The sequence below is a fragment of the Varanus komodoensis genome, unplaced genomic scaffold (assembly GCF_004798865.1).
Source record: "Varanus komodoensis strain SLA01 unplaced genomic scaffold, ASM479886v1 scaffold30, whole genome shotgun sequence".
NCBI classification, from domain to species: Eukaryota; Metazoa; Chordata; class Lepidosauria; order Squamata; family Varanidae; genus Varanus; species Varanus komodoensis.
In genome coordinates, this window is record NW_025335762.1 from 1,751,594 (window position 1) to 1,779,412 (window position 27,819).

A 27,819-nucleotide genomic window follows, 5' to 3' on the forward strand; every position below is an offset into this window, starting at 1 on the left:
CGGCCGGCCTGCCTGCGAGCGCGGGCGCCGGCGCGCACAGGCGGGCGAGGCGCGCAGGGCTCGCCACGCGAGCGCAGGACGCCGGGCGGCCGCGGCGCGGGCGCCGAGCAGGGGTCCTGGCATCGTTACGAACGGCAGCAGCATCAGCAATCGAATGTCAGCAGTGCCAAGGACACCCTAGTAAGACCGCTGGCCTTGGGAAAAGCAGTATCACTGCCGTTTTGAACAGCCCCCTTCAAAGGCAGGCCGGTAGACATGAAGGCTGCGATGACTGCACACGTCTTTGGAAGCAAGTTCCCCCACCCGCTGCGTTAAACCCGGACGCCTGAACAAACACGCAGCAGGTGGGACTGAAACTTCTGCCTGCAGTGGCTGGGAAGCGCGGGGGGTGGGCTGAGACCTCCCGTGCGCCCCCCGCCAACAGGTGCGCGGCTCGGGCGCCAAGTGACGGGAGACGCGCAGGCGCCGCGCGCGCAGCCACCTGGGGGGCGTGAAAGTGTGGGACAACTTGCAGCAGCCTGGGAATTAATCCGGTAACAATTCTGCCTGCGGAGTAGAAGGGGTGCATTCCTTTCTTATTAACAGGTATAATCACACTGCCCCATAGCCAAGCGCTCTGCGTGGCTCTCAACAGAGGGCACAAGAGGACTCCAGGCACGTTTCCAGAACAGAAGACATGGGCATATCGCCTGGGGCTAGCAAGCCATTCAACAGCCTTGGATCGTTTTAAGTGCCTCAGCACAGACCTGGCATCAAAGGGTTGGCACCGGGCAGGCTTCAGTGGGGAGATCATGCCACCGTTGGGAAGGCCACCACTAAAAAGGCCCTTCCACCTGTTTGCTACTTTCCCAGCCTTCCTCAGAGCTGCCAGCCAGAGGAAGGCCTCGAATGTCTTGGCAGACTGAGGCCGGAAGAGTATCCCTGGCTCAGGTCCCGTAAGATTTGTAGGTCCTGAATCGGGCTCAGAAGTGTGTAGGCAGCCAGTGCAAGTGTGCCAGAATTGGCCCTCTAAGTTTGGACCTTCTCATCATTTCTCTGACTGCCACAGTTTTTGTACAAACTTCAGCTCCTGAACAACCTTCAAGAGTAGCACCATACAGACTGCATTGCAGTACTCTAACTTATGACATTTCTGCCTCGCCTTATCTCCAGGGAGCTCAGGATGGTACAGATCATTCCCTCTTCCACTGCAAAAGTTATGAGCCAAGGCCCCCAAGCCTGCTTCATAGCTGAGAATTTAAAGCTGGACCTCCTTACCCATCTCCAACTCCGGCATCACATAGAAACAGAAGCAGAGCGAGTCAGAAGGGTCCTCCCAGGCCATCTAGTCTGACCCCTGGCTCCAGGCAGCTCCGCTCACGACATGCCCATCATGCGCATGTCCAGCCTGTCCTTGAACACCCGCATCGATGGGGCCTCAACCACCTCCCGTGGAAGCCCATTCCACACTCTCGGGGTCCTGACTGTCAGGAAGTGCTTCCTGGCATCCAAATGGAACCTGGGTTCCCTGACCTTTGCCCTGTTGCAGCGCATTCTGCCTTCCTCTGCAGGGGAGAACAGGTGTCTGCCCACCTCCGTGTGACAGCCCCTCACATACCTGCATGTCGCCAACATGGACACATTGAGCTTCACGTACTTACCATTTCTATTATGCTTTCTGTGTCCAAACAGATTCACAGATGTTCTCCAAATCCTGGAAGTTAGATAGAAAAGCAGAGTGGCAAGCAACTTTGTGGCCAGATGTTTGGCCTACATATAGGCCAATGTACTGTATAGCCAGTATAGCTGGTCCAGTATAGCTGGTCATGTGGGCTGATGGGAGGTGTAGGCAAAACTGTTGGAGGGCCACAAATTCCCCACTGCATAAACAGCAGCATTGAGGCTGAGAGATTAAGTGTTCATTTTCATGGCAAGGCTTGACCTGGGGCCTCTTCACTGCTCTGGGAGCTTTCAGACACAGGAACCAGTGTGGTGAAGTGGTGACCAGGATGCAGGAGATGGGAAGGTGCAGGTGGCTTACCTGGACAAGAAGAAAACAACAATAAAACAGTACAATTTAAATGATAAAATAATGAAACAATAAAAGAATTAAAAAGTTAAAAACCAATCAAAAGTAATTCAAAATTAAACAATTGAATTATCCATAAAACGAAACAGTCATTTAAAAATAATAACTAATAAACAGAAATATCATCTTGCCACTGAATATTTAACATGGTGGCGGCAGCAATATACCAATCAGAACTACTCGAAATAGAAATGTCTTCAGCTGGTGCCTGATGACGAGTCCAGTGGAAGGGGCTGTTCCTGAGAAGGCCCTTCTCCTCGCTGTCTCCCCCATCACTTCTCTGCAGGGAGGAACCTGGAGAAATGAAGTGCACTAAGTAGAATTTATTTTATTTTATTTATTTATTTGAGTATTTTTACCCCGTCCGATACCCAGTGGGAATGCAGTGTACTAATAATTGTATCATCAGTTGCCTTCCTCTTCGTGGAATGCTAGAACTTTTTGAGGGGGGCTTTGAAGCTGGTTCAGGCTGCTTTGGCAGGCGGGTGGTGCAGAAGTCAAGTGAAGGCAGGAAGGGGGTGGGAGCCCCGGCAGCCTTTCTGCCTTCCCGGGGGGCCTGGCTGTGCAGCACCCACATGGGGGGGGCGCTTGGGGCAGGGAGGGATGCGGAAGAGGAGCAGGAGGTACTGGGGACGGTGGTGCCGAGAAGGTCGACTGACCGGGGGGGGGGGGGTCTGCCGAGGTGGCTCGCCCTCCTGCGCCCGGAGCTGGAGCCCCCTTGCACCCCCTCCCAAGAACCCGGATGGCTGCGCAGTGCTTCTTGACCCTCAGCACAGGAAGTAGCTTCAGACTCTGCTTGCCTTAACTTCTGAGCTGACACAGGCGGCTCTGGGCTATTCACTGCTAGAGTTACTATCTGTCCTGTATTTTGCAGAAGGATTGTTTACTCTGATGCCTGTGTGATATGCAGCCCCCACTTTTTAAAAAAAGAGCTTTTAAACCCCCCATAAGTTTATGGAAAAAATATGCCAGAATGACTGAGCCCATGTTTTTCCAGGAACTATTGGATGAATAGGCCCAGATCTTTGCTGAAGAGTGAGGTTCCCGCTTTGAAACCTATGGTGAACATTTAGTTTCAGTTTGCTTTTGAAAAGAAATTGCCCAAATCGGCAGAGTTTTCCAACCTGGGGACAAAAAGAACTTGAGATTTAAAAATACTGGATGGGGGAGAAGCCATGGGCTGATGTATTCATCCACAGACAGAGGTCAGAGTGCTTTTCTTTTAGAAGTCTGCTTTGAATCCCTTCAAGAGAGTTGCCACCTCTTCTTTTCTGACAGGCCTATCTTGAAAAGCTGCCCGGCAAGTGACACTTCATCCCTTCTCCATGCTGAGAACAGCTGTGCCTCTCACACCAAGTTGCTGCAGGTGTTGAGAATTTCGTTTTGCCAAGGATGTGCTGATATATGCACCGTTTTCAGATTCAGAAGAGAAGGAATTTGAGGTGTACAGAACGTGAATGTGGCACAACTAACAGATTCGCCCATCCCGAAACTACTATCCGACTCAGTTGGTGTGGATTTGGTTACGTTGCACATCTTTGGGGTTAAGAAGACTGTGCGATGAAAAGAACACTTTGAAGCACTCGGTCCTATCAGTTTTGCCCTTGATGGGTATGGAGGCCTGGAAGCATCCGGTGTGGAGAGGAAGAGAGAATAGCTCGTCTCCTGCTCTTTCCAGTCTCCTTCCCAGAATACACCAGTGAAGCGCTCTCCAAGGCTGAGTTTGCAAGTTCAGAGAGGCAGCCCGAAATGCTCTTGCCCTAGTCCCTGACCTTATATCTGGGGATAACAATTATCCAGTGGCTTCCCCACATGCTTTCTAGGGACCATCGGATCATCCCCTAAGCAGATTCAAATGCCCACGTGAAAGTCTTCAACAGAAAACTATCGTAATCAGCAATGGGAAACTAAATATCCAGGGATGTGGTTCAAAATTACAGTGAAATAGAGAATCCCTTTGCACTACACTAAAGCAGGAAAATTCAAGTTTTGAAAGGATAAGACATTGGTCTGATACATCCCAGTGTTCAAGTTCTTTGATGCTGGATACCTGCAGCTTTTCTGGAATGGCACAAAATATTATTGCTACTGTAACTTTGTTTTTAAAACCTGCAACTATGTAAAAATGTTAAGTAGAGATCAGCTTTGGAGCCCTGTTTGGGCAGCGAGGTGATGCAGAAAATAAATACACGATGAAGCTTATTGGGTGAGCTTGGGCCAATCACTCTTGATAAAGTAAGGTTAAAATGGGGAGGGAGGCCACCTTAGTGCCATTAGTGGAAGGACCACAGAATAGTTCTTTGTAGTCAAATTAAGTCATATAGGGTGCATTCAGACTGGCACCCTTCCGCTTGCAGCCCTGGGAAGAACATTTCTAACCAGTTCCGCTGCATTCCTGAGCCCCACACATTTTCTTGTCTTCACCGTTTGCAGGGTTCTGTGCAGAAGCTGCTGTGGTTTAAGGAAGATGTAATATCCTGCTATCAGCTCAGCCCTGCTGAATTTCCATTTCCCCATTCTGTCAGCACAGGAAAGGAACCCGTGTGCACGTTTTCTCAAAAATCGCCCCCTTCTGCTGCACCCCACAAGTAGCTGCGATGTTTCAAAAAGAAGAAGCGGCAGGCGGCAACCAGGCCTGGGCGTCTTTGGCAAATCATGTGACTGCCTTGAGGTCTAGATCTGGAACACTTTTCTGCGACAGAGTCGGAGGGGAAGAGATCACACGTTTGCCCAGCTATTTATAGAAGCCAAGGCGAATGTCACTTGCTTCTCTATCCAAAACGGCGTTAGTTTTGAACAGTTCTGATTGAGCTCTGTGGGCTACAGAGCTGTTGAACCAACAGTAACCATAGCAAAAAAGGGGCTCTGAAAATTTGAGGGTTGTGGCTATTCATGCATTTTGAGCAATGCATTTTTGCACATCTATGCACGCCTTTTTGTGGTTTCTGTGGTAGGAGCAATTTTGCAGGGCTGGAAAACTGGCACATTGCAAGTCCTCTTTGGCTCCATTCCAAGAAAATGGCAATGCGTTTTGAGCCATGCATTTTCTGCACATCTTTTCATGTAGGCCTCTTGGGGGGGCTGAGCAGGCAGCCATTCTCCATCCGGCTGGTGCCAGGGCTGCTGACGGACCCTTCTATTAGAATGGCTTTCTCCTGTGACTTCAGCACAAGTTTGATCTGGAAAAATCAAAAGGCAACACTTTTCACACCTTGGAGATGTGCACTATCTAAATGGGGCTGTTAGGCTGGGTCTAAGGCCTGGGTCCTAGTCTAGCAACTTGGGACTAGAATATTTAAGGATATGCCTTGTTATCATGCTTCCTGATGGCTGTCTTCTGAAGAGACACTAAAGTGTCCCCAGGGGTCCAAGACTTGACTGGAATCCAGTAGGAGCAGAGCCTTCAGCAGGGGACTCTCACCTTACAGACTGTCCTCTGAGCCAAGATCAGACATGACCCTACATCAGTTTGATTTTGGCACCAGCTGAAGGCTTCTCTTTTCAGAAGAGTGTTTCCTGGCTTATTAACACATTCTAGCCAGTTTTATTGATGCTTCTGCTTTTATCAGTTCTCTTTTCTAGCATACCACTCCAGTATTTATCATTGTGGAGCAATTTCTGCATTCTATAATAATAAATTATCCCCTACTGATGTACACAAAACATGTCGAGAAAGACATAGGCGCATTCCCCAAATGCTCGTCAAGTTGATTATACCTATATCTGTTCTCTGTGAATATCAGTACATTGTTCCTTCACTTCCCAGCCTAGCATCCTCATATTATTGCTGTTTAAAAACAAAACAAAAATAAAAGTGGATGCATGTTTTTAGTAGCACAGGAGAGTGAACTGGAAAAAAAAATTGGCAACCATCCACAGGGCCAGAACTGATACTGACAGTGAACTGAGAGACCAAGAAAAGAATGCGGAGAGCAGGGTTCACAAACTCACAAGCAAAATGGGAAATTCTTGTTATATGCAGACCTGCCTTCTCAGCCTCCTTGACTCCCCCTGCTTTCACAGTGAAACAGAGCCCTCAAGTGGCTAGAGAAACGCTTTACTGGACTGCATCCCCCCCCCCCCCCCCAAAGAGCTGCATGGGGAATGAGCTTTGCTGATGAGATAAAGGAAAGGAGGCGAGCGATATCCCAAGGGGCATTTAGACGTGGCCCAGGGCTAAACGGCCACAAATGTTTTTATTTATTTAGAACATTTCTAAACAACGTTATTAAACAACCAAGATGTTTGGATAGAGAAACCGCCGCTCATTATGGCTTCTGCTTGTGTCATTTTTGGCACAACACGATCTTGTCCCAGGAATGCATCGTTTTGGCAGGTGAAGCCTTATGCGCAGCTTGCCCAGTCGTGGGGTGAGACACAACCCTTTAACGTTTCAACCTCCGCCTTTAGGTTTCCAGGGGAAGCAACCAAAACCTGCTTTCCACAGAGCTGACTTCAACCAGTTGAAAGGTTTAAACTGGCCTCCCAGTCCTTTGCTTTTGTTCTTCCATGTTCACTTTCGTTTTGTGCAAGGAGAGGACAGGAGGCAAGATCGAGATGCACATAAACTCGAGGTGTTTTCAAAATCAAGGCAAAAAGTGTTGCTAGTCAGACATTATGAGCATCATGTCTCTGCATTTCTCCATAGGTTCACCCCTCAAGCAGCTGTTCTGCCAGCTTCTCTAAAGATTTGGAAATCTCCATCAACCCGACTGCGGGAAGGTAGAAATCATAATCCAGGTTCCATTCCCAGTTCATAATCAGGGCTCACCCCGCAAGGCAAGCAGCTCAGACTCTACAAGGCAACGCAGAGTCAGACCTGCCATTCTCATGTTGCGCAACACACCAGTTCAAGGCACAGTTCAGCTCCCGTGCTCTGTTCCTCTTCTGTTAAGGAGGCAGCGGGTTTCAGTCTCCAGAAGACTGAATACTCGAACACTCCACTCGACACTGATCATAGCAAGGTATGGATTATTATTGACTTTGAGATTACAGAGATTTGGGGGTATGTGGATGCATGCCGGACGTACATCAAGAGAGCACTGTCCACTCCTGCCTCTTAAGAGATTTCGTTTAATGAAGAATTTTTCTTTTGGTCCAAGTTCTTACAAGAATCCCTGAGAGTGCCAATTCTATTTGTGCTTGTTCTTTTGCCGTGGCTGCCAGCACCAAACCGAGCATCTTTACCTCAAATGCAAAAGAAAGTTAGAAGAAATACTCTGGCTGGCTTGCAGGGACTTAACCTGCCCCTCTGATATTTTGCTTCTGGCTCAGTAGCTATTATTTTGCACTGGATTGGGGACCGAGCATTGTGAGAGTATTTCCCCCTCAAACCTAAAGCCAGTGGAGTCCCCCAGAGCCCACCAAATCCTCACCAGCAAAACATTTTTAAAATTCGGGCTTGCAATTCCACTCCAGCAAAATCCTGAAACAGTAGTTGGCCAGCAAATCCCAACTGTCTGCTAAATTTTAGGAAAGGGCTACAGAGGGAGGGGGGTAGAAAAAGCCCTAAAAGAAGACTCACACTCAAGTTGGAAACACATTGTTTTTATTTGGGCAATGGAACATGGAAAAAATATATTAGTAATCATTATTATAATCTCATTTGTGTGAGTATAACTCTTACAAATATTTACCTGACATAGAAAAGGGAAATTATCATACATAGCTATGTGTGAAGGTGACAAGTTACTTAGAGCCACTGCCCAAAGCTACCCTCTCCAGAGGGCCTCTTTCTTTGCCAGGAGGTGCAGGGGAACCAAATTAACAGTCAGGTTAATGATAATGTTTCAAGGGGTGTTTGTTGGTCATACACGAGAGCTCTCAGCAATTGTACACGGGCAGACAGCAACACCTGGGTCTGTGCAGGTGGGCTCTTGTGCAAAGGGGCTGATTAGATCTCCTTGCAGAGAGAGAAAGGCATGCTGGGAGCCAGAGGCGAGCTAGTCCATCCCTCTTTTTGGGGTGGGAGGAAACTGAATCTACTCAGTTATTTTAGCAAGCATTAATCCCGCTAGTTTGGGTATTTCCTCTGGGCCGCAATGTCACGGCACTGATTACACACTGACCCCGTAAGTGCCCCGGACCTTGCACAGCCTCGGTTTACCCGCATCCTTCCCAGTAATGGGTACGCTGCTTTCCAGAAATGCCCTCTGCAAAATGGTAGCATAGCCGCCAGAAGATACCAGAACCTCTTCCCTGCCCCAGGTTTGGAGTTTGAGGCACAGACCGTGCTCGGTTCACCTTAGCAGGATTGTAAGGCAGGGGCCATTCTGTTACACGGATTAGCAACCTCCAGAAATTAAGCAGTGCAACTACCACTTCCGGTCCTGGGGGAGGCGGAAACGGGGCACGGCACAGCATGGGGCAACGCGAGGTCAAGGAGCTTGCGCGACGGTCCTGAAACGAGGGAGTCCCGTGGCCCTCGACTCAGGCCTGGAGCTGAGCGTTTGGGCTGCTGCTTGTGCAGTCTCTCCAGCTTGACCTCCTGCCCCCAGGAGGGTGTTCATCTCAAATCCTCCCGCAAACAGACCGGCGGAAGCTGCAAAGATGAGATTGCAAGAAAAGAACCAGCAACCTGGGGAGCAAATGTTCCCCTTCTGCCACAGAGACCACAGTTCCACAGACTGAAATCACACACGCACCATCCACTGCACCGAACGAGAACCATTATACATCTTTAAATATTGGCACAAACTAGAATAACCATATTATAGTTAATAATGTCATTCCTTAGGAATCTTCTTTGCCCACATTTCAGTGGCATGCTTGAGAGGCACACGAGACAAGAGAAGCATTTGGCACCGTGTGTGTCTGCACATGCGCGCCTGCACACCCACCCACCCACCCACACACACACACCACAGACAAAAGTGCAACTACCGAACACCCAGTGGATCACCGTGAGATGGTATCAAACCACAGAACTCTGGAAGAGGAGAGCAGGGAAGGGCCTCGTGGCCGCACCTCGCATTTCTCTGCTTCCGCCCTCGCTGGGGTCAGAGGGCCAAACAGATAACCTGCTGGGGCATCGCATCTCACCTGCGGGCCTGTTGCAGCAGGAGGCGGGGGCTGTTCGCACGCAAGGACAGCAGAGCGTGGCATCAAGCCGCTTCCTTCTCACAGGTCCTGCTCATTGCCAATGACCAGAACCTGGAACCAGATGTCAGTGGGGCCTCCTGGGCCCGGCACCACCACATTCCTAGGCTGCGCCTGCCCCGGCGTATCATCAAAGGGAGCGGCACACCTGGGCTCCTGCACCTGTAGGAATTCGCCAGGAGCATGTTGGAGACGGGAGGGCCTCCCACACGGCGTGCGGTTTGCTGCCAGCCCACTTCCAGGTGGGCACGAGGTCTGTGCAAGATTGCTGGCGAAGAGCCGTGCTGTGTGACCCGCTGTTTCCTGACCTGGCAGGGGGCCCGAGAGTGCCGGGGCTGCCGCGCCAACGCCGTGTGTGGGCAAAGAGCAGCGAGCAGCAGAGCGAGAAGCGTGGGAAGGCAGAGCGCCACAGAGGGGGTCGCATCAGGGGAGGCGGGAGATTTCCAGGGGGCAGGCAAAGCCAGTCCCTGCTCTGGAACGACTGGCTCTCTCGTTTCAGAAGCAAGAGTTTGCGCTGTTGAGATGGGGGCACACACAAAGCCTTGGCGGCCCCTTTTCCTGACCCCATGAAGCTAGACAGTAGTTTCGACATTAAACAAAAATTGAGTGAGGTTCTCAGGAATCCTGACTCTAAAGGTGGCACAGACAGAAGAGCACGAGAGGAATCGCTCCGCAAGGAACGAGGCAAGACGGTGCGCGGCCTGGGAGCATCTGTTTCTCTCTGTCTGTGTAGGGTTAAAACACGGGCACCTCTTGTGGGATTTCCCCTGGCTGCAGCGAACAAAGTGCTTCAAGGATTCCTCTGTGGGCCAAGCAAAGGGGAAAATGCACAGGGGTTTTCTGCTGAACACTGGAAGGCAAGAATCCGTCTGAGGTCATTTTGTGGGTGGGCAACTTCACTTAGCAGCTGGTGCATCTAATTCCCAGGTAAATCAGACATCAATTTAAGTTGCCACAAGGTGGAGGATTTCTTTAGAATAGGTTACAGGTATGGGATTATTCTCTGGGAACTCGGAGCAGGAAGGTACATTAGGAAGGGGGAACTATGCACCTAGAGTGTTGACTCCACCTCCTTGGGCCAGTTTCCAAGGATAATGGGTCGGGCTGCATTATCCTGGAATTCCAGGTGCACACTGAGCAATTTGTGCTCTCGGGGGGGAGCCTGTGCTCATGCCGTGGCATTAAAGTGCACTCAGTGAGACACAAATTCCAGCAAGGGAGATGCATTCGTCTGCAACCGCGGACAGAAAGGGCCTGGTGGGCCCCAAAAGGCGAACATTTATGTCGCGAGTTTTGTGAACCCAAAGTGCGCCCCATCATAAATCATTCAGCCACTAAGTGCACAATCCTATGCAAACTGAGACAGAAAAAAGGCTGAGATGGAGACCGTTTTTGTCTAAACTAGCACTGGATTGTGCACTTAATGATTTACTGACGCAGACTTTCTGTTCCATCAACACTCATGACCCAATAAAACTGTGACACCTCCAAGTGCGAAAAGACTGCTATCTACATCACAGCTCACAAAGACCCAATTCTCCCAGGACCCCGAAACCCTGATCTAGATTCTGTGTGTGCTCCACCCCTGGGAAACCACCCTGGGCATCAGCCCGTCCCACAAAACACCTGCGTTTGCACCAGCTTTGTTTCTTGTGCCTTCGGATTCCATCCAGCCTGCGTTCCTCACGTACCGGCTGCAGGTGAGGACGGGAAGGGCCTGCTCAGGTAAAGCGGCACCTCTCTTGCTGGCCCGCCCCTGCCACCAAAGCACCGTGTCTTCCCGAGGTGCTCCGTGCTGCGGGAGCGGGACGGCTCTCCGCCGTGCATTCCAGCAAGCAGAATGGCATCACCCATCTGGCGAGGTCGGGCTTGTGAAGTCAGGCTGTGCTCCTCTCTCTGCTGCAAGGGGAACATGGTGTCCTGGAACGTAAGGCAAGGTGCTTGCGTGAAGACGCGGACAGACGACAGGAAGCGGCCAAGCGCAGGGTGCTCCGGACAGTGAGGAGGGGTCAGTCGGTCTTTCCTAGCTTGGCAATCAGTTCATCACAGATCTTAGTCAGCTCTTCAATTTCCTGGTTCTAAAAAGTGTTAAAAACAAACGGAATATGCAAGATCCGATGGGGTACTGGGGTCTCGTAGGTTGCAATCCTACATATGTTTGGACAGAAATATGTCCTACAACTTCCAATGTTCCCCAGTCAGCATGGATGGCTCCAGGATGCTGGGAGTTGTAGGCCTTCTCTCTAAAAATGCACAGAATGGCATTTGGATCGTTCCAATATGCAGATCTTGGGTGCAAGATCCTTTCTATAGTCTCAACGTACAACAGGCTCTTGGCGGTTCAGAACTTAACCAGATTAGATTCAGGAGCACTCTTTGGAATAATGCGTATTATTGTTACTAAAATTATCTTTCAAGTTTATTTATATAGAGCTTTTAAGTTCCCAGAGACCCCAAAGAAGTGGATATTCAATTAAAAATACAGGACAATTCAAGCACGATACAGTATGTGAAAACACAGTAACTCAAGCCACAATTCAAAAACTCTAAACACAGCAAGATCAGAAGATCTTTGATCTGCAGTCCGAATTGCAGGAACAGCAGGACCTAAAATGAGGTGGTAGTTCTGCGATTTTGCCCGGTGATTCTAACAGGCAAGTTTCACTAGGGAAGCAGTAGGCATACCCTACCTTCACTATTCCACCAAAGAAGATCCCTGGCTCGGCCAGCCAGAACGGAGACCTTTCAGAGCTGATGCAAGCACCAAAAAGGGGGACCGTATCATCCCAAAATGGGAGGCGTCATCTTTGCAGGTGCCCGCATGCCAAAATCCTCGGCTGCATCTGAAAGGCCAGCTGCGTCACGGAGAAGGCTGGGCTACAAACGCGCACGCGACGTGATCGCGGTCCCACGTGGGACATGGCTGTCAGTCCTGAACGTCACCAGCCCATCCCGTCTCCTTCCTAGGACAGGCGTGCCCAGTACAACTGCCGCTTGGACTGCGGCAAGTCGCCATTTTGCCCAACAGGAAGTGGAGGGGTGGCCAGGAATGGCCCGTTACCTTTTGCTGGAGAGCTCTTTCTAGTGAGTCGACCTTCATTTGTTCTTTTCGGAGCCCGGCGTGGAGAGCAGCGCTCTCGGCTTTGGCCTTCATACGGACCTGAGCAATTTCTTCGTTGGCTCTGCGTCGGAGCAGAAGAGATGGTTGGGAACAGACATACGTTGAAAGATCGTGCTCCTAAGCACCCCTAGAGCTGCTTTCTCCAAGCTGACGCTCTCCAAATGTGTTGGATCACAGTTCCCATCATTCTCAGACAACAGGGCCCAGGGTACTGGGATGGCAAAAGCTGCCTAAAGACTCGGGCATCTAGCGTTAGCCACAATCATGCAACCCCTTCGCCTTGGGCATACCAGTGAAAGGGAATTTTAAACTGGTTGGTTGCTTAATATTTCTTTCATTGTTGTGTTTTGCACTGGCTTGAACAGGGCGATCCTATGGTTCCTGGGAGGGCATCCAGAGGCCCCAGGATGGAGTCAAATACCCCCCAACCTACCCTCTGCTGCACTTTCTGGCAGAGTCTTCCATCTAAAGAGTGGTATTCCTACTGGATCATGCACTTAATGGAGTTGTCCTTGTCCAATACAATTTTGTGTGTGTTTAATGTATTTCTATGCCACCTTCCTAGATCAAACAAGGTGGCTGAGAAAAGGTCCACAGCTTAGCGAGTAAGAACATTAAAATGCAGTATTAATGGGAAAGGTAATTTTGGACGCCTCGCCATTCCTGAATGCAGAGGGTGGGGACCAGCCTCAACTCTGAAGAAGGAGCACTCCAGAGTTTGTGAGCAGCACAGGAGAAAGCACTTAATCGGTGTTCTTGGTTAATCTGTATTTTATTACCGTCAGCCAGCCTGCGGCCCAATTCTGGCAGCAAGACGGAAGAGAAATTATATAAGCAAGCAGAAAAAGCAAGTGCCACCTTGAGGGCAAAGCATTTCGATGGTGGACTTCACTACAACCCCAGATTCTGGATTTTCTTCATGAGAGGCCACAATCCCTTGGCACACAGCCATCCTCCCTAGTGGTCATCTTAGTCCCACAAACCTCTTGAGGGAAAAGTCGCTTGGGGAGCAACCCTATGCAAGTCAGACAGAAACGGGGCTTGCCTTCCCCAGCGTGGCTCAGCCGGCTAACTGGCTTGGCATGCCTTTAGGCACAATCCTGCACACACCGTCTGCCCAAAGAGGCACAGGACCTGCCTAAGTGCTGCAAGGCAAAGTCTCTTCCCCTGCTTAAGCTCAGTCAACCCTGCGTTGCTTTGCTGGCTTGTCTCACAAACAAGCTGTAACCTTATACTTTAATTCCCGGCTTGCCCATCAGGACAAACGAAGAATCTGCTAAAGCAAAACGGAATCCCGGCTTATTCTTTCTCTGGGAGCACCTTTTTAGTGTTTGTACACATAACACTCAACTAGGGTCCAGGACTTCGTGCAAACACCGCCCCTTCCTCTTGGCTGAACGCGGAGGTGTCTTACTTGTCCAGCTTCTCTTCCGCATGGATTTTCAAGGCCTGGTACCGCTGCTCCTCCTGTTTGACCCGATTGAGATAATCCTGAGCGCACTTCTTCAGGGCTTCTTCATTCTAGGAGACCGAAGGTGCCCGTTTAATAATAAAGGACGCGATCGTTTCAACTCGGGGGGCTTTACAAGAAGGATACCAGCCAAGCGCTCCTGAAAAGCTTCCAAGATCATGGAGCAGGATTGCTCCGTTACACTGAACGGCAGGTCTTTGGTTTCAGCTTGGCACGGGAAAACAATCTAAGGTCTCCCTACAAACAACAACACAAGATTCCCAAACGGATGCGGGACAAACTTAGGAAAGGGCCCTTTTCCAATTAAGACGGATTTGCTGTGTCTGTGGCCCCACGATCAAGGTCGATTTGCTTGATTAAGATGGAGGCTTTGAGACAGTACGGAAGGCACGTCACGCCACGTCCCGTTTGTGCGCCCCCTGGCACTCGCCACTGGCGAAATCAGCCCTCGTCACGGTCCCTTTCCAAGGCCACCGCCAGTGAGCAACGGACAATGCACCTCTTCCGTGCTCGCAGGCCCGACCCCAAGCCCAGAAATGCCAGCTCCCCAGCTGCGGGGGCCCAAGAAGCAGAAGTAGTTTCCCTCGCCGGGAAATGCTGCTGTTCCAGGACCTTGATGCAGATCACGGGAGAACTGGGTGCTGCATCCCGTTCTCTGTGCCCAGGCGATGCTCCCTCCTACTGAGCTATGCCCAACTCAAGGAGCAGGGGATGGCCTTGGGCAGCAGTGGAGGATGGTTTACTTGGTGCCTCTGGTGGCTGGCCGCTGGGGGACAGAGGGCGCGGCCCGCAGAGGGCGCCGGATGCAGCTTCTGCCAGCCAGCAGAGGCCCGGGAGCTGCCGACCAAACGTGGGGAGAGGCCTTCCCCCACCCCTCACCCCGCACAAAGGAAACACAAGACCGAAAGGCCTTGGAAAGCAGGCGAGAGACCTTCTTGAACCCTTCCAGGACGCCTTTCAGGTTCTCGTATCTCCTGAACAAGTCCGAGAGGGACCTCTCCACCGAATTCAGGTCGGACAGCGCTTGCTCCTTCTCCATCGTGAGCTGCTGCAGACTCTTCTGGGAAGCCATGCTCGTCCTCTGCTCGTCCTCTGTGAATCCAAAGGGGAAAGGGAGCCGTTAGCCCTTTCCCAGAGCAGAGAACGCTGAAGCTCAGGCTTCTCTGTGCGGGGCTTTGAGGCCGAGATCCGAAATTCCAGGGTGAAGAAGCTGTGCATCACTCCCGGAGCACGGAGCTCTGCAGAAGGTTTAGCTCCAAGCCATGAGCACCCTCTGTCACTCCTTTTCCCCAGCAGGGAGCCAACATTTGGGGGGAAAGCGGCCCTAAACCAAGGGAGGCCCACCAAGTCTCGCTGGACCACAGTTCCCTTCGTTCCTGATCACTGGCCAGGCTTGTGGGGCTCAGGAGAGGAGCGCCAGCCACATGCTGAAGTCCTGCTGCCGAGGTCCTTTAATCCTAGAAAGGCTCACCAGATGCTCAAGCAGTAGAGGCCACTGGGCTGGGAGAAACTGCTTGCCAAATCTGAGACAGTATTTTCTGCTGCAGCTCTGACAGCGCATTTGATAATAAGTCAATAAAAACATTTGCATAGTTATGTGCACTGCGCAAGGAAAACATCTGCAAGGCAAGCCAATTCTGTAACATTGCTACTTTCTCCCAATTCACAATTCATTCTGAAGCCTTGTATGATTTTGCCTAACCTATAATATTTCTGCCAGCAATGGGGAGGCACAAAGAACTAAACAGGGTACTGAGCACTGGTGCCTGACGACTGGAAATCTTCAGCAACTGGTTTCTGGGATTTCAGCAGGCACTGCCCGCTTTCACAATCCTAAGGACTAGAAACACACTCTTTAAAAAAAAAGTAAGCAAGCAGAATTCCCCAGGAAACCTAATGCTTCTCCCATGCTGCACCTTGGATGAGGAAGGGTTTGCTGAAATGCTTGCTGAACGTGCACAGAGGCATCCTGCAAACCACATCCGTGTTCATGCAAAGGCCCCAGTCTGTCGCTCCACAAGCTAGAAAAGAAGCAGTTTGCCTCACTTGCCCTGCTGGAATGACTCATAAAAATGCACCTTTAAGGGCGCAGTCCTGCATCTATGCTAAGACATAAAAAGTCCTGTAACTCCAGCTGGTCTCAGCATGCACAGGTTTGTATCCTGAAAGAATTTCTGAATCGCAGGAGCAAAACCTCTCCAGCCGCTGCCCTGGGGCAGGCCCACCTCTTGGTTTCTCTCTGGTCCGCTTTTGTCATGCAAAAAGCGCATGCAGAGCAAACTGTGGCCAATCTATGTCTTCTGAACGTTAAGGTCTAGATGACACAATTTTGCCTTGAAGGGGAGGGACGTCCGCAATCCCGTCCTTAAACTCAGCGCTCAGCTGTGCCTCACCTATCATCTGCGCGATCGTCTTCTCATATTCAGCAACGATCTTCCTAGCAAGCCAAGACAAAAGAAGGGAGAAAAAACACACTGCAGTCAGGACACTTTTGTGCGTGCGGAGGTGCGTGTGTTCTTCACTGGACCCCCCCAAATGCCACTTTTATGCTTTTGTATCTGGCACCTTTCCTACCACCCAGGGGTACCTTGATGACAGTGTCAACCCAGGTTGCTGCTACTGTGAAAAGGGCAAGTTCCACTCTGAGCATAATTTGGGAAGCAACTGAAGATAAAACTGCCAGTATCGTGAATGTGTATTTTTATGGTTAGTCACCTTGAACCCCATTAAATAAATGTGCAGAGAAACATTGCCACCTTGGAGGTGAAGTGCTGCAATTGCAGAATTTAATAGTTAATTATGCAGCATAGCCACACCCCAAGTCTGGATTTTATTCATGAGGTGCCACTGAGCAGAAAACTCCCAAGATGGCACCGCCCTTATACAGAACGAGGCTGCAAGCCCTTCGGGAAAGCCACGCACAGAGCGGATGCTGCAGAGCCGGAAACGGTGCAGAAGAGAGTGAATGAAGCGATGGTGAGCCAACAAGGGGAAAGTGGGCAAGGATACATTTTTGCTCCCCTTCCTACCATACTAGAATGCAGCAGCATCCCATAAAGCTCACTGTGGGAGAATCAGGAAGTGGAAAAGGAGGTTGAACACAGTTAAACCGTGGAACTCACTTCCACAAGATGTCGGGACGGCCATCAATTTCGGTGGCTTTAAAAGGGGATGGGACAAATGCGTAGAGGAGGAGACCATCGGTGGCACTAGTCTGGGTGGTCCTGTGCTAGTTCCGAGACCAGAGGCAGGATGCCCATGTGCAGCAGTCCCTGGGGAACTTGGGTGAGAGGGTGCTGCTGCAATGACGACCCTGTGAGGTAGGCTGGGCTGAGAGTCTGTGACTGGCCCAAAGTCACCCGGTGACCTCCGTGGCTGAGCGGGGACTCGAACATGGGTGGCCAGAGTCTCGGCCCTGCACTCTTAAGCACTACACCACACTGGAATGATAGGCGTTGAAGTCCGACAGGTCCAGAGGGCACCAGGTTTGGAATGCTGTCTTATGCACGGTTCCGCTCTGCTCTTCCTCCAGCGGAAGAAAAAGGAGGGGGTCAGAGAGCCCCCGTCCAACACGCTCATCCAGTGAAAGAGACGGAGACAGGGAGAGTGGGAAGGGAAAAGAACGTGTCCCCATCGCAGCAGGAATACGTGCATCCATGGCTCAGAAAGTGTCAACTTGGGGAACGGCGACTTCCGGCTCCCCGGAGAAGCCGAAGCCGGGAGTCCATTCCCAGGAAACCAGGGGCTCCAGCCACGTGCGGTGGCTGCGTACCTCATCTCCAAGACCTCTTGCCGGCTTCCTTCGTACTTCCGCTTCCATTCATTGGCTTCGATCTCTTTTGAGATGATCTGGAAGGCATGGAAACACACGGCAGCTTTTAGCTCCCCAAATCACGAAGCTGGGATTCAGCGGGGCCGGACACAAATGCGTCACAGGAGTGTCGAAACACTTTGAAAGGCAGGAGTGTTGAAATACTTCCAGCCCGAGGGCTGGATTCAAATTTCGGAGAAGCGGCAGGTGTGTGGGCTCTGTCCTAGGCAGGGGTAAGGCCTGAGGCGAAGCAGGGCCAGAAACACATTTTTGCTTCGAGCTGTTACAGCCAGGAAGATGATTTGGTAGGGAGATTCCAGCCTTTCTCCAACTCTTCTGTGCCTAATGCGGCATCAACATCATTATTGCTACGCTGCATTACTAGCCTAACCGTTTTTCCCCTTGGGAAGGAGCCAAGGTGGCTTACAGACTCCAGTTTATCCTCACAACAGCCCTGAGAGGTAGGCCAGGCTGAGTGTGAGTGACTGGCCCAAAGACACCCAGTGAGTGTCACGGCTGAGCGGGGACTCGAACCCGGATCTTCCAGGTCCCCCGTGCAACACTCTCTCTTTTTAAAAATGTATTAATTGAACAAACATAGACAATACAATTAATACCATCATCACCATTAAACAGTAAACTTAAACAATACAATAATAACAGAGCTACCTCCACCACGACCGACAAACCAGGTCATTTAATGTAAGATCATCTATTTGTTCATACTCCCAATTCCCTTCCAGAACTGCATTGACTTTTCTGATGGTTCACACTCCTTTCCTTTTATTAAGACATATTCCATAAATATTTTCTCCAAATATTTTTATAATTATTTTTTCTCATCTTTTCCCCACTTAATATTGCAAGTTAACTTATCATTAATAGCTATATTCCAAACTACTTTATGCCAGTCATCAATTTGATAATCACCTTTTATCTTCCAATTCCTTGCTATTATTAATCTTACTGTTGTTAATAAATTCATCATCAATATTTTGTCCCACTTGTTCTCTAAATAACGGCAATAATGCTAGTCGAGGGTCTGCTTCAATGTTTAAATTCAATATTTTACTAATTTCTTTGAAAACCACTTCCCAAAACTCATTTATATATTTGTACCACCACCACATATGGAAATATGTACCCACTTCCTGGTCGCATCTTCAACATTCACTGGAATATTCATTCTTCACAGAACTCAATTTAACCAGAGTGTAGTACCATTTCCAAACTAATTTTAAAAAATTTCTCTTTAATTCTTATTGCCATAAATCAATTCAATACTCACACCCCACCCCCAGTTTTAGAGTTTGCGATTCTGGGCTGGAAAGCCCACAAGACCTTGACACGCTGCAAAAACACCCAGCGATGGCTCCTTGCCCACCATGGTATAACGAAGTAAAAGGGCATTTCATCCCCTCAGCACCACTAACCGCGCACAACAAGCCACCCTCATAGCCTGAAGTGCCTGATGCTGCCCAGTCCTGGAAGCTAAGCAGGGTCAGGCCGGGCTGAAATCTGGATGAGTGACTTAAAATGTTGTGAACTGCCTGGAGAGCTTCGGCAATGGGCCACATAGAAATGTAGTAGCAGTCGTAATAACAATAATATAATCATATTTCTGACATCCTGACTGGGCCAACGGGCCAGCGCTGGCTGGAGGTTACCTCTTCTCTGATCAGAGTCAGCACCGCTGTCTTGTCGGATTCGCTGAGGCAAATGGCATCCAGAGGGCTTTCGGCACTGCCTCTCGTGCCGGCCGGGACGACTCCGGAGGGCTTGTCCACAGAAGTCAGTTCGGAATGGCCCTGGGGAAAGAATGACGGAGTCAAGACAGAGCCCGGCTCTCCCTCTTCAACTGGGTGAGTGCAAACTAGCTGTGTCCGCACAAAAGCCCCAGCTGAAATGACACAAATCACATTTCAGACCTGCAGAACAGAGAAAAAGGGAGAGTCAACCCTGCAAGCAGCTGGTGCACAGTCCTCACTGGGACACCCGGCTGCGCTCCCTGATCTGGGTAAAGGAACTGTGCCGGCTACCTACGAGGGGCATCCAGAAAGTAATGAGAATGAAGTCCTTACGCTCGAGAAGGGCTCTGTGAAGGGGGAAGCCGGCCAAGGTCACTTGGGGTCGGGTGCCCGATATAAGTTCAAACCCCGATCAGCCGCATTCCAGCCCTGCCACAGTCAAGACATTCCCTTTTGTGACGCCCTGTTCAAGTGTCTTGTATTAAGAAACGGGCAAGCGAGTTTGGAGCAGTGGTACGCGATAAAATTTTGTGGAATTGAGTAAAAATGCATCAGAAACTTTGGAAATGATGAGGAGAAGCTGCACTATCATCCACACAAGGATCGGCTCAACTTGGACCCTTCATCACAACAATGCACCGAGTCACAGCGCCTCGGCTGCTGGAGAGGGTTTGGCTGAAGAACACATCACGGAGCTTCCCCGTCCACCCTCCAGCCCCGACGTGGCTCCTTGCGGCTTTTTCATCTTCCCAAAGATGGAGAAGGGTTTGAAAGGACACCGCTTTGGCCATGTGGATAACGTCCGGAGAGCCACTACGCAGGCTCGGAGCGCCATCCCACTGGAAGACTTCCAGGGATGTTAAGAACGGAAAATTCGGTGGGAGCATTGTGGACACTCACAAGGTGCATACTTGGAAGGAGACAATGTTCGACTGTAAAAATTTTCAATAAAAGAATTTTAAAAATATCATTCTCATTACTTTCTGGGCACAGCAACAGAGGCATGTTCAGGGTTGCACTGCTGTCGTACAAAACCCCGAAGAACCCGGAACCAGACCACACGACCTGCGCAAAAGCCCCTCTTCTGGTGAAGACCCCCCCCTCCGGTTTGCCATGGATGACAGAACTGGCAGGTGCGCTCACCAAGATATCGCTGGCGTCACTTCTCTCCGTCAGGCTGCCGAGCGGCTCCTTCTCGAGACCTAAGACAGAGGAGCAGGAGCGGCTTACACGCTCGCACAGCAGGAGCCGTGGCGAAATGACGGGAGGGAGGGAGAGCAGCAGTGCCTGGAAGGCAGACCCTTGTCCCTCCGGCCCCGTTGTGCCGGCACGAATGGGTCACGGAGTCACAGATTTCCACCCAGAGGAGAACCGGCAGTGCTCCTGCCGCTGGACTCTTTCAGCCGGAGAGGCCCGGGGCCGAACCTGGGTGAGCTTCCATGCACGGTGTGCCCTTCCAGTGAGTTACGACCTCCCCAGTCCAGCTCATTTACACAGCCCAGGCACGATCTTTTATCAGCTTTAACACCCAGTGAGCAGAAACTGATCAGAAAACGGCTGAATGTACAACCGGTCCCTGGCAGAGGTGCGGCAGCTTGTGCTGACCCTGCAATTTAGCCTGGAGTGCCTGATCCTTCCTAATCTTGGAAGCTAAGCAGGATCGGGCCTGGTTGCAATTTGGATGGGTGACCTGAGACGTCGTGAACAGCCCAGAGAGCTTTGGCGACGGGCAGTATAGAAATGTAACGCAGCAACAATAATCATCTCCGAAGAGCCGATTCAGCCATGCATGCCATCATCAAATAACGAGCCTGTGCGGGCGAAGCAGTCCTCGTTTGCCACGGAGACGCACGTGGAGCCCCTCCTCCTCCAGCGAAGTGAAGCTGCTGATACAGTGGTGCCAGCTCCCCCTTTGGCTGGTCCTTGACCGTCACCGGCACTGCCAAAACTCTAGCTTCTAAAGCGGTGTGGCCCAACACAAAAAGCTTAAAACATTATGAGATTTTTTCGCCTTTTTGGGAGGGTAACTCAATAGTGTGGTTCTCAAGTGTGAAATTCATAGACGACAATGTTGTGCCGCAACGTCACGTAAAATAAACGTATGCTCTCCTAGGATTATTAGGTGAGGAGCTTTTTGCTTATCTGTGGAGGCGGATATCACAAAAATTATGCACAGGCCTTTCTTTTGTTCATCGGTTTTCGTTAGTGTTGGTGCATTTGACGTGTGGCCCAAGACAATTCCTCTTCTTCCAATGTGGCCCAGAGAAGCCAAAAGGTTGGACACCCCTGCTCTAGAACAAGAGCGGGGCCAGGGTCCCGGAGGCCACCGGCCTGGCGCTCACCTTGTGCATCTCGGGGTTCAGCAGGCTTTCCAAATTCAATGGATTATATTTGTTGGGGACTGCAGCCAAGATTCAATTCAAGCAAACTTCCCCAGCCTGGTTTGCTGGCTGGGGATACTGGGAGCTGCAGTCCAACACCTCTGGAGGCCCCCAAGTTGGGGAAGGCTAGACTTGGGTCTTGGCTCAGGTTTCCTTTACATGGCTCTGATATACATCTAAAATATAAACTGAAGCGCGCATGTGGCCAAGGTGGAAATACATGGATCACGCAGAGTTAAGTCTCAGAAGGCCGTGGGAGACAACAAAGGTGGAGAAACTCCATCTGGGCTCCATCACCCATCACTACTGCCCCTGCTGCTGGGGCTACTAGGAATCTGAGTCTGAGAGCATTTGGAAAGTCACCCACTGGGGTTTTCCTAGGGGCTGCCTCCACACAAGAACAAGTGCTGTGGACCAAAATGAAAGGTGAGGCCGGGAATCCTGGATTCCAATCCCGGCACAACCAGGAATCTCACTCACTCAGCCAAGCCCATCTCCCCAGCACACCTTATGCCCACTGCTCAGAGATCTTTGCAAGAAAAGCAAGGTCTAAGTCTTGAGTGTATGGAATAATTACACTTGCATCTGAGTAAAATCGTCCTAAGGCTCCATGCGCTCAAAGGAGGGGGGAGAGCAAGACGGAAGACATGTCACACTCGGGGGGGGGGGGCATGGAAGCCTCCTTCAGCCTCTTCCTATGCAAACCAGCCTGGTTCAGCCCCTGCTTCATTCTCCACAGCAGAACCTCCACGCAGGTCAAACCACGTCTTTGCCTTGGGCAAGCAAACAGCCTGGGACAACCTTGAACAAGACTTCCTGCGCATTTTGCAATCGAGCATAACCTGCTTTCCCTCCCTAACGCACCGATGCAGCTCTTTTGACTTCTTTACAGAAAAAAGCAGATGCGAACTCGGCCCCGTCTCCAGAGGCGGTGCTCCCATGGAACGGGACAAAGCTCGCAGCCCCGAAGAGCAGCTGTTTCCCTGCCTCAGAATGACAAGAATGTGATGCACGTGAGCAGAAGCCGGCCGGAAGGAGGGTTATCGCCATCTATTCTTATCTGCTGAGCAAATAAATGCAGCGTCCAGCCACAGGCGAAGGACGGGGAGCAGGCCTTGGAATGGCCCACTGTTCCCTTGGCCTCTGCTGTGGGCCATCCCAGAATCCTTTATTCTCTGCCAATATCTGCTCTCCAGGAACCATTCTCCACCTGGTCAGGCATACCCAGGAAATGCCATGTGGCATTTGGGGAGTGGGAGTGCCCCGTGCCCATTCCATCATAAAAATGGAAGAGTGGCTGTTAGATACGAATGCAGTATCTGTTTGAGCTGTAAGACAATAGTTGGGAACTTCATCAATCTTGGGGGACAAATTCCAGGGATGGCTGGGCCCAAGGCCAAAGGGAAAAGCCAAATCCCAGCAACCTGGAACTTGAGGTTCTTACTGCCAGGAAGTAGGCCTTCAGAAAGGTACTTCCACTTTCAGAATGAAGTGCGTAAACGCTAGGGAAACCTGGAGAGCCCTCCTGGAAGGAGATTAGGAGGGTGGCTACCCGGAGAAGGGCCTTCTTGGTGGTGGCTCCCCGATTATGGAATACACTCCCCAGAGAAGGTCGCTTGGTGCTGACACTATTCTTTTCACCGCCAGGCCAAAACCTTTCTATTTTCCCATTAATTTAAGGTTTAGATTGTGGTTTTAATTGGGATTTTATTGTTCAAATTTGATGCTGTGCTTACTTGGTTTTATTATAATAACATCCTGAGCCTATTTGGTAGAGAATGGTATAGAAAAGATTTAAATAAACAAACAGGGAAGCTCCGCAGCATCTGTGCTTAAGGAAAAGGAAATGGGACAATTCAGCAAGTACTAGCAAGCCAGCCTGGGACCTCAAGAGATCTGAACTGGGTCCCCAGTCCTGAGGTTCCCTGTCACCATCCCAGAGATGCTGGCAGAGGTAATGGGCTTCGTGTTGAACTTGCAAATGTTAAGGGCCACACACGCTGACTCCATGCAGCCCTTTCAGCAGCGTTTTAGATTGTCGTAGATGAAACATACTGAAAAGCCAAGGAAGGAAAATCAGGCAAAGGAGCCGGTCTTAATTCTGGGAAGGAGAGGCCGCCTAAAGCCCTCAGCTGCCTCGCTGTAGCTTGGTTTTCAGCTACGAGGGCCAAGCTTAAAAACGGCTGCTTGCACATGATGCTCAGACTGTCGGGTCCTTTGCAATTCCTGATGGGGGAAGGTGGGAAGAAGAGCTGTTCTCTCTCCCACCTACCAAGACGCCTGGCAGCATGCAGCATTTAATCCATTCTTATTAGTTCCCTCCAACGGCTGGGTGAAATTCTCCCTGGTGGCTCAGAAGTAAAAGAGGTGCTTCTGCTGTGGAAATCCAAGCCTGTTGCAGTGCATTTCTGTAAACTACCCAACCCGCACCTGCATTGCTGTCAACTGCAGGGATAAGCCGGGCTGTGAGCTTTGTTCCTTCCCCCCAAAAGTGACATTTACAGCTCCTTCGAGTGCTTTGTGATAAACGACTTGCGAAACTAATAAATGGTTACAGACATTCAGCAAAGCAAATCTTGCAGCCTGTACCTGGCAAGCACCAGCACAGATTAGATGTTTCTAGGGCCTGGATTTTAATTATGTTCAAGTGCATCGGCTGAAAATTAAAAAGGCGAGGGATCTGCACTGGGATGCCAGAGCAGGCAGACAGAGGTGCTTCAGGTGGTACCCTTCAGAGCTTTATCCCCTGCTCAAAGCTCAGAATTGAAATACACCAAAAGTACATTGCTGGCATATCCGTGCATTATGGAATCAGGCATCCAGCTTCTTCCAGCCCAGGGGCCAAATTCTGTTTTGGAGAAGGACACATTCCAGTGGTGGGGAGCCAAAAGGCAAAAGGGACAGCACCAAGATGCCGAAAACACCACCCTGTTTTAGCTGAAATCTCGGACTGCCAGCAACAAAACCCTGGAGAGGCCCTGGGGAAGAGCTGGGAAGCCAAAGGACCAAGGGCCAGGGGAGAAGGGGCATGGAGAATCCAGGAGTACTGGATTAGGAGCTCCAGTGGGCTAAGTCCAGCAAGCCTTCCTAGCACGGATAGACTTCGCTGTCCGAATGCAGTTGGAAAAAGCAACTGGAAGAGTTCTGTGCCACTCTCAAAGGCAGGCATGCGGCTGGGGGCAGGACAGGGCTGGGGAGGGCAGGGGATTCTGCGTCCCCGGGCTCTCCCCACCTTCCCCACCGGATCTGCCCTTTTGCCCCTGGTTTGTTCCACTGTGGCCACGAGACGTGGAGAAGGGGGAGGCATCAGGACTTAGAGTCCCCCTCCCAAAGTTCAGGTTGGGATGCTCTCCGTGGTCCCAGGCAGGGAGGCCACAGATTGGGTGCCACAGTCCTGAAATTCGTGCCAACCACGTGCACCACCCCGTGGCACGGAAAGAGCAGCGCCAGCCTTCTCTCTGGCATGGGCCCCCGCGGGGAGGAAAAAGGGGGCGTGTGCAGGGGGCAGAGAGGATGCCGACCGCTTGCACCAGCTCCAGACGGCGTCCCATCCTCCCCGCCACCGCACCCCGTCCTCGAGACAGCCAAAAACATCTGTCCAGGTGAGATGCCGGGCTTCAGGATCGCTGCTCCCGCACTTGAGTCGGTTTCCTGGAAGCGTGCAAGGGCCTGCATTCCTACACCGAAAGCAGGGTGCGCCGGACTGGGCCCGCAGCGTGCTTCTGCCTTATCCCCCTTCCAAATCCCAGAAAGGGCTTTTGGGGGGATGAACACTTAGTGAACATCGAATGAAATTAAGACTACAAACCGTAGACACACAGAATGCAGCAACACTCACTTCTGAACTGCATTTCTGTTTCGTGACTGATTGCTTTCTTAAACGGCAACTAAACATCAAGCAATTCTTTGTAACCAGCAAAGCAAATGAATTCGTTAATTAACGGATATAACTGATTATCATCCAAGTAATTGACTGATCAATCTAATTAATGGATTGATTAATTGGGGTTAATCAATCAATCAGTTGGCAGTCCTCACAAAAACATGCAAGCCATTTGTCCTGCAGCGTTCAGCAGGCGAGAGCAGTAAAATGATATATATGATATGAGAGAGAGAGAGAGAGAGCGAGAGCGAGAGCGAGAGAGAGAGAGAGAGAGCGAGGCTTCCATACCTTCTCCCGGGGATGAAAACGTATGATTTATGGCAGACACAGGAACACTGGGACACTCAAAGTACTCCAGGTCTTCCTCGGGCTCACCTTTCGCCTCCAACTCGGCTGGCTTCTGACCGGAGGATGTGGAAGCCAGCTTTTCTTCGTCGGTGGCGTGCCCATCCCGACTGGACAGCTCCGGGATTTTGGGGATGAGGTCCGTGTCTTCTTCATCCTGCCCAAGCGGGAAGGCAATCAAAGGGGGCGAGTCCACCAGCCACGCCGGGCCACGGCTCCTCGCAAGGGGGCCTGTTCAGCCAGGCAGGCAGCGTCCCGCACCTCTGCTCCTCCACCTTTCGCCTGTTCCCGTGCTTCCAAGCGCGAGCTGGAGGGATGTCGCTGCGCACTCCTGCCTTGGTTAACAGGCGAGGAACTGGATGCACCCAGAAGGACTGCGAAGCCCAGCTCTGCGGGCACAAGTTCCCCAGTTCCAGCCCTACCACCTCCACGCAAGGCTGGAAAAGACTCCTTCTGAAGTGCGTCAGAACGGCTTCCGGCCCAGGCAGGTACCCGGGGATGGGCCGCTGGTGGCCCTCCACAAGTTCTTGGCCTACATTTCCCACCGGCCCCAGCCAGCACAGCTGGTGGTGAGGGATGCTGGGAAGCAAAAGCGAAAACACCTGGAAGGTACAAGCCACCTGCCTCGGGGACACAGCCCAGGCCGTTCATCCCCGCACAGGCCAGCTCCCCATGGCTATTTCCCTTCCTGCTCGCTTGGTTTTGCTCGGCTCCCCAGATTTGCATGCAAGAGGAGTCGGTCCCTGGAAAGGCCTCCACCTAAAAGCCCAGAAAGCTCCTGAACAGCAGAGCACATGACTGAGCGAGCTGCAACTCAGCTTCCTACATGCCAGGGCTGGACCCGGATGCAGCGGGGGGGCAAGCTGCCCTCAGCATTCCTATTAAATTTCTATACTGCCTTTTAGCCAGCAAAGGCTCTCGGGGCAGTTTACAAATACATCAATGCATATGCAATAAATATGCCGTACGGAAAGTGGAAGGTGCTCTTCTGATTGGGTCTATCTACCTCCTTGCCGCTTTCCCTCTCCTGGTGGGCTTCATCTGCGCCACTGCCCAGGGGAGGGCAAGGCAAGGGGAACAGCGGCCACTCGGCCACTCGGAGAGGGCAGGCGAGCAGGCAGAAACCGCGAGGCAGAGGTGGCCCAGGGCCAGCGCTCCCCGGACGGAGCAGTGGAGCTTTCCAGGGCTGACCACAGGACTTCTCCCTGGGGGGCAGCGGCAAGCAAAGAACTCGTACCCAGAAAGACTCCTGGTTTAATAAGACGCGTGCCGGGGCATGCAAATTGCATGCGCAGCCCGTGCCACTGCAACGCCGTGGTGCCGGATCTCGGCTGCATGCGCGCTTGCTTGCTTTGCTGCCGTGAGTTTAGAGCCCTGCGCCGCGTGGCAGAAAATCAAAGGAACGTAATAGCACCAACACAGAAGACCGTGTTTGACTTCACGCACGAGCCACCGGGGACTCCAAGAAAAACGCATATGGAGCGAGGGAAGTGAAAGATGAAAGGTGTTGACCCAGCCACGTTTGGACAGAAAAAGGCCTACGTACAACGGCCAGTCTACAAGTCGTGAGTCATTTTACTGTCTAGGGATGCATAGGACGGGACCAAAGAATTTGGAGAGGCAGCTGCACAAATACAGTATAACAGTCCCCGTTAAAGATGCCATGTTGGATATTTTCTGTCCTTGGCATCCTTATAAAACTGACAGACTTACAGGATTTGTCAGGAAACAAATTTCCACGTTCTGGAGTGGTTTCTGTCAATCTCAGAACACTGGCAAACTCTCTGTGGCGAGAGAACACGGCAATGGCTTGCACGGGAGTGGCAAGGCCCCGTCAGCAACGCTACAAGTTTGGCTGGCTGATCCTTACTGTCGAGGGGGCAGAAATCACAT

The 27,819-nt window shown here is 51.2% G+C and overlaps 1 protein-coding gene and 1 long non-coding RNA gene across 5 annotated transcripts in view; one reads left to right on the forward strand and one right to left on the reverse strand.

Moving 5' to 3' along the window:
• Window positions 1-214: 214 nt before the first annotated feature.
• On the forward strand, window positions 215-4,270 carry LOC123027147. The gene is made up of 2 exons (XR_006415456.1): window positions 215-344; window positions 3,347-4,270. It is a non-coding gene; the product is annotated as an uncharacterized LOC123027147 (long non-coding RNA).
• A 3,329-nt stretch (window positions 4,271-7,599) lies between these two features.
• The window catches only part of TACC1 (transforming acidic coiled-coil containing protein 1), a 56,832-nt gene continuing 36,612 nt past the window's right edge, over window positions 7,600-27,819 (reverse strand). For 3 of the 4 annotated variants that reach the window (XM_044437507.1, XM_044437508.1, XM_044437504.1), the window contains 9 exons: window positions 25,870-26,083; window positions 20,461-20,519; window positions 19,237-19,377; window positions 17,531-17,607; window positions 16,152-16,195; window positions 14,690-14,850; window positions 13,702-13,808; window positions 12,228-12,348; window positions 7,600-11,244 (listed from right to left, as the gene is read on the reverse strand). In XM_044437507.1, coding sequence (XP_044293442.1) covers window positions 11,176-11,244; window positions 12,228-12,348; window positions 13,702-13,808; window positions 14,690-14,850; window positions 16,152-16,195; window positions 17,531-17,607; window positions 19,237-19,377; window positions 20,461-20,519; window positions 25,870-26,083 — 993 coding nt within the window. In that variant the 3' untranslated portion in view covers window positions 7,600-11,175. The remainder of the gene's footprint in view (window positions 11,245-12,227; window positions 12,349-13,701; window positions 13,809-14,689; window positions 14,851-16,151; window positions 16,196-17,530; window positions 17,608-19,236; window positions 19,378-20,460; window positions 20,520-25,869; window positions 26,084-27,819) is intronic. The other variant, XM_044437506.1, reaches the window with a different exon arrangement.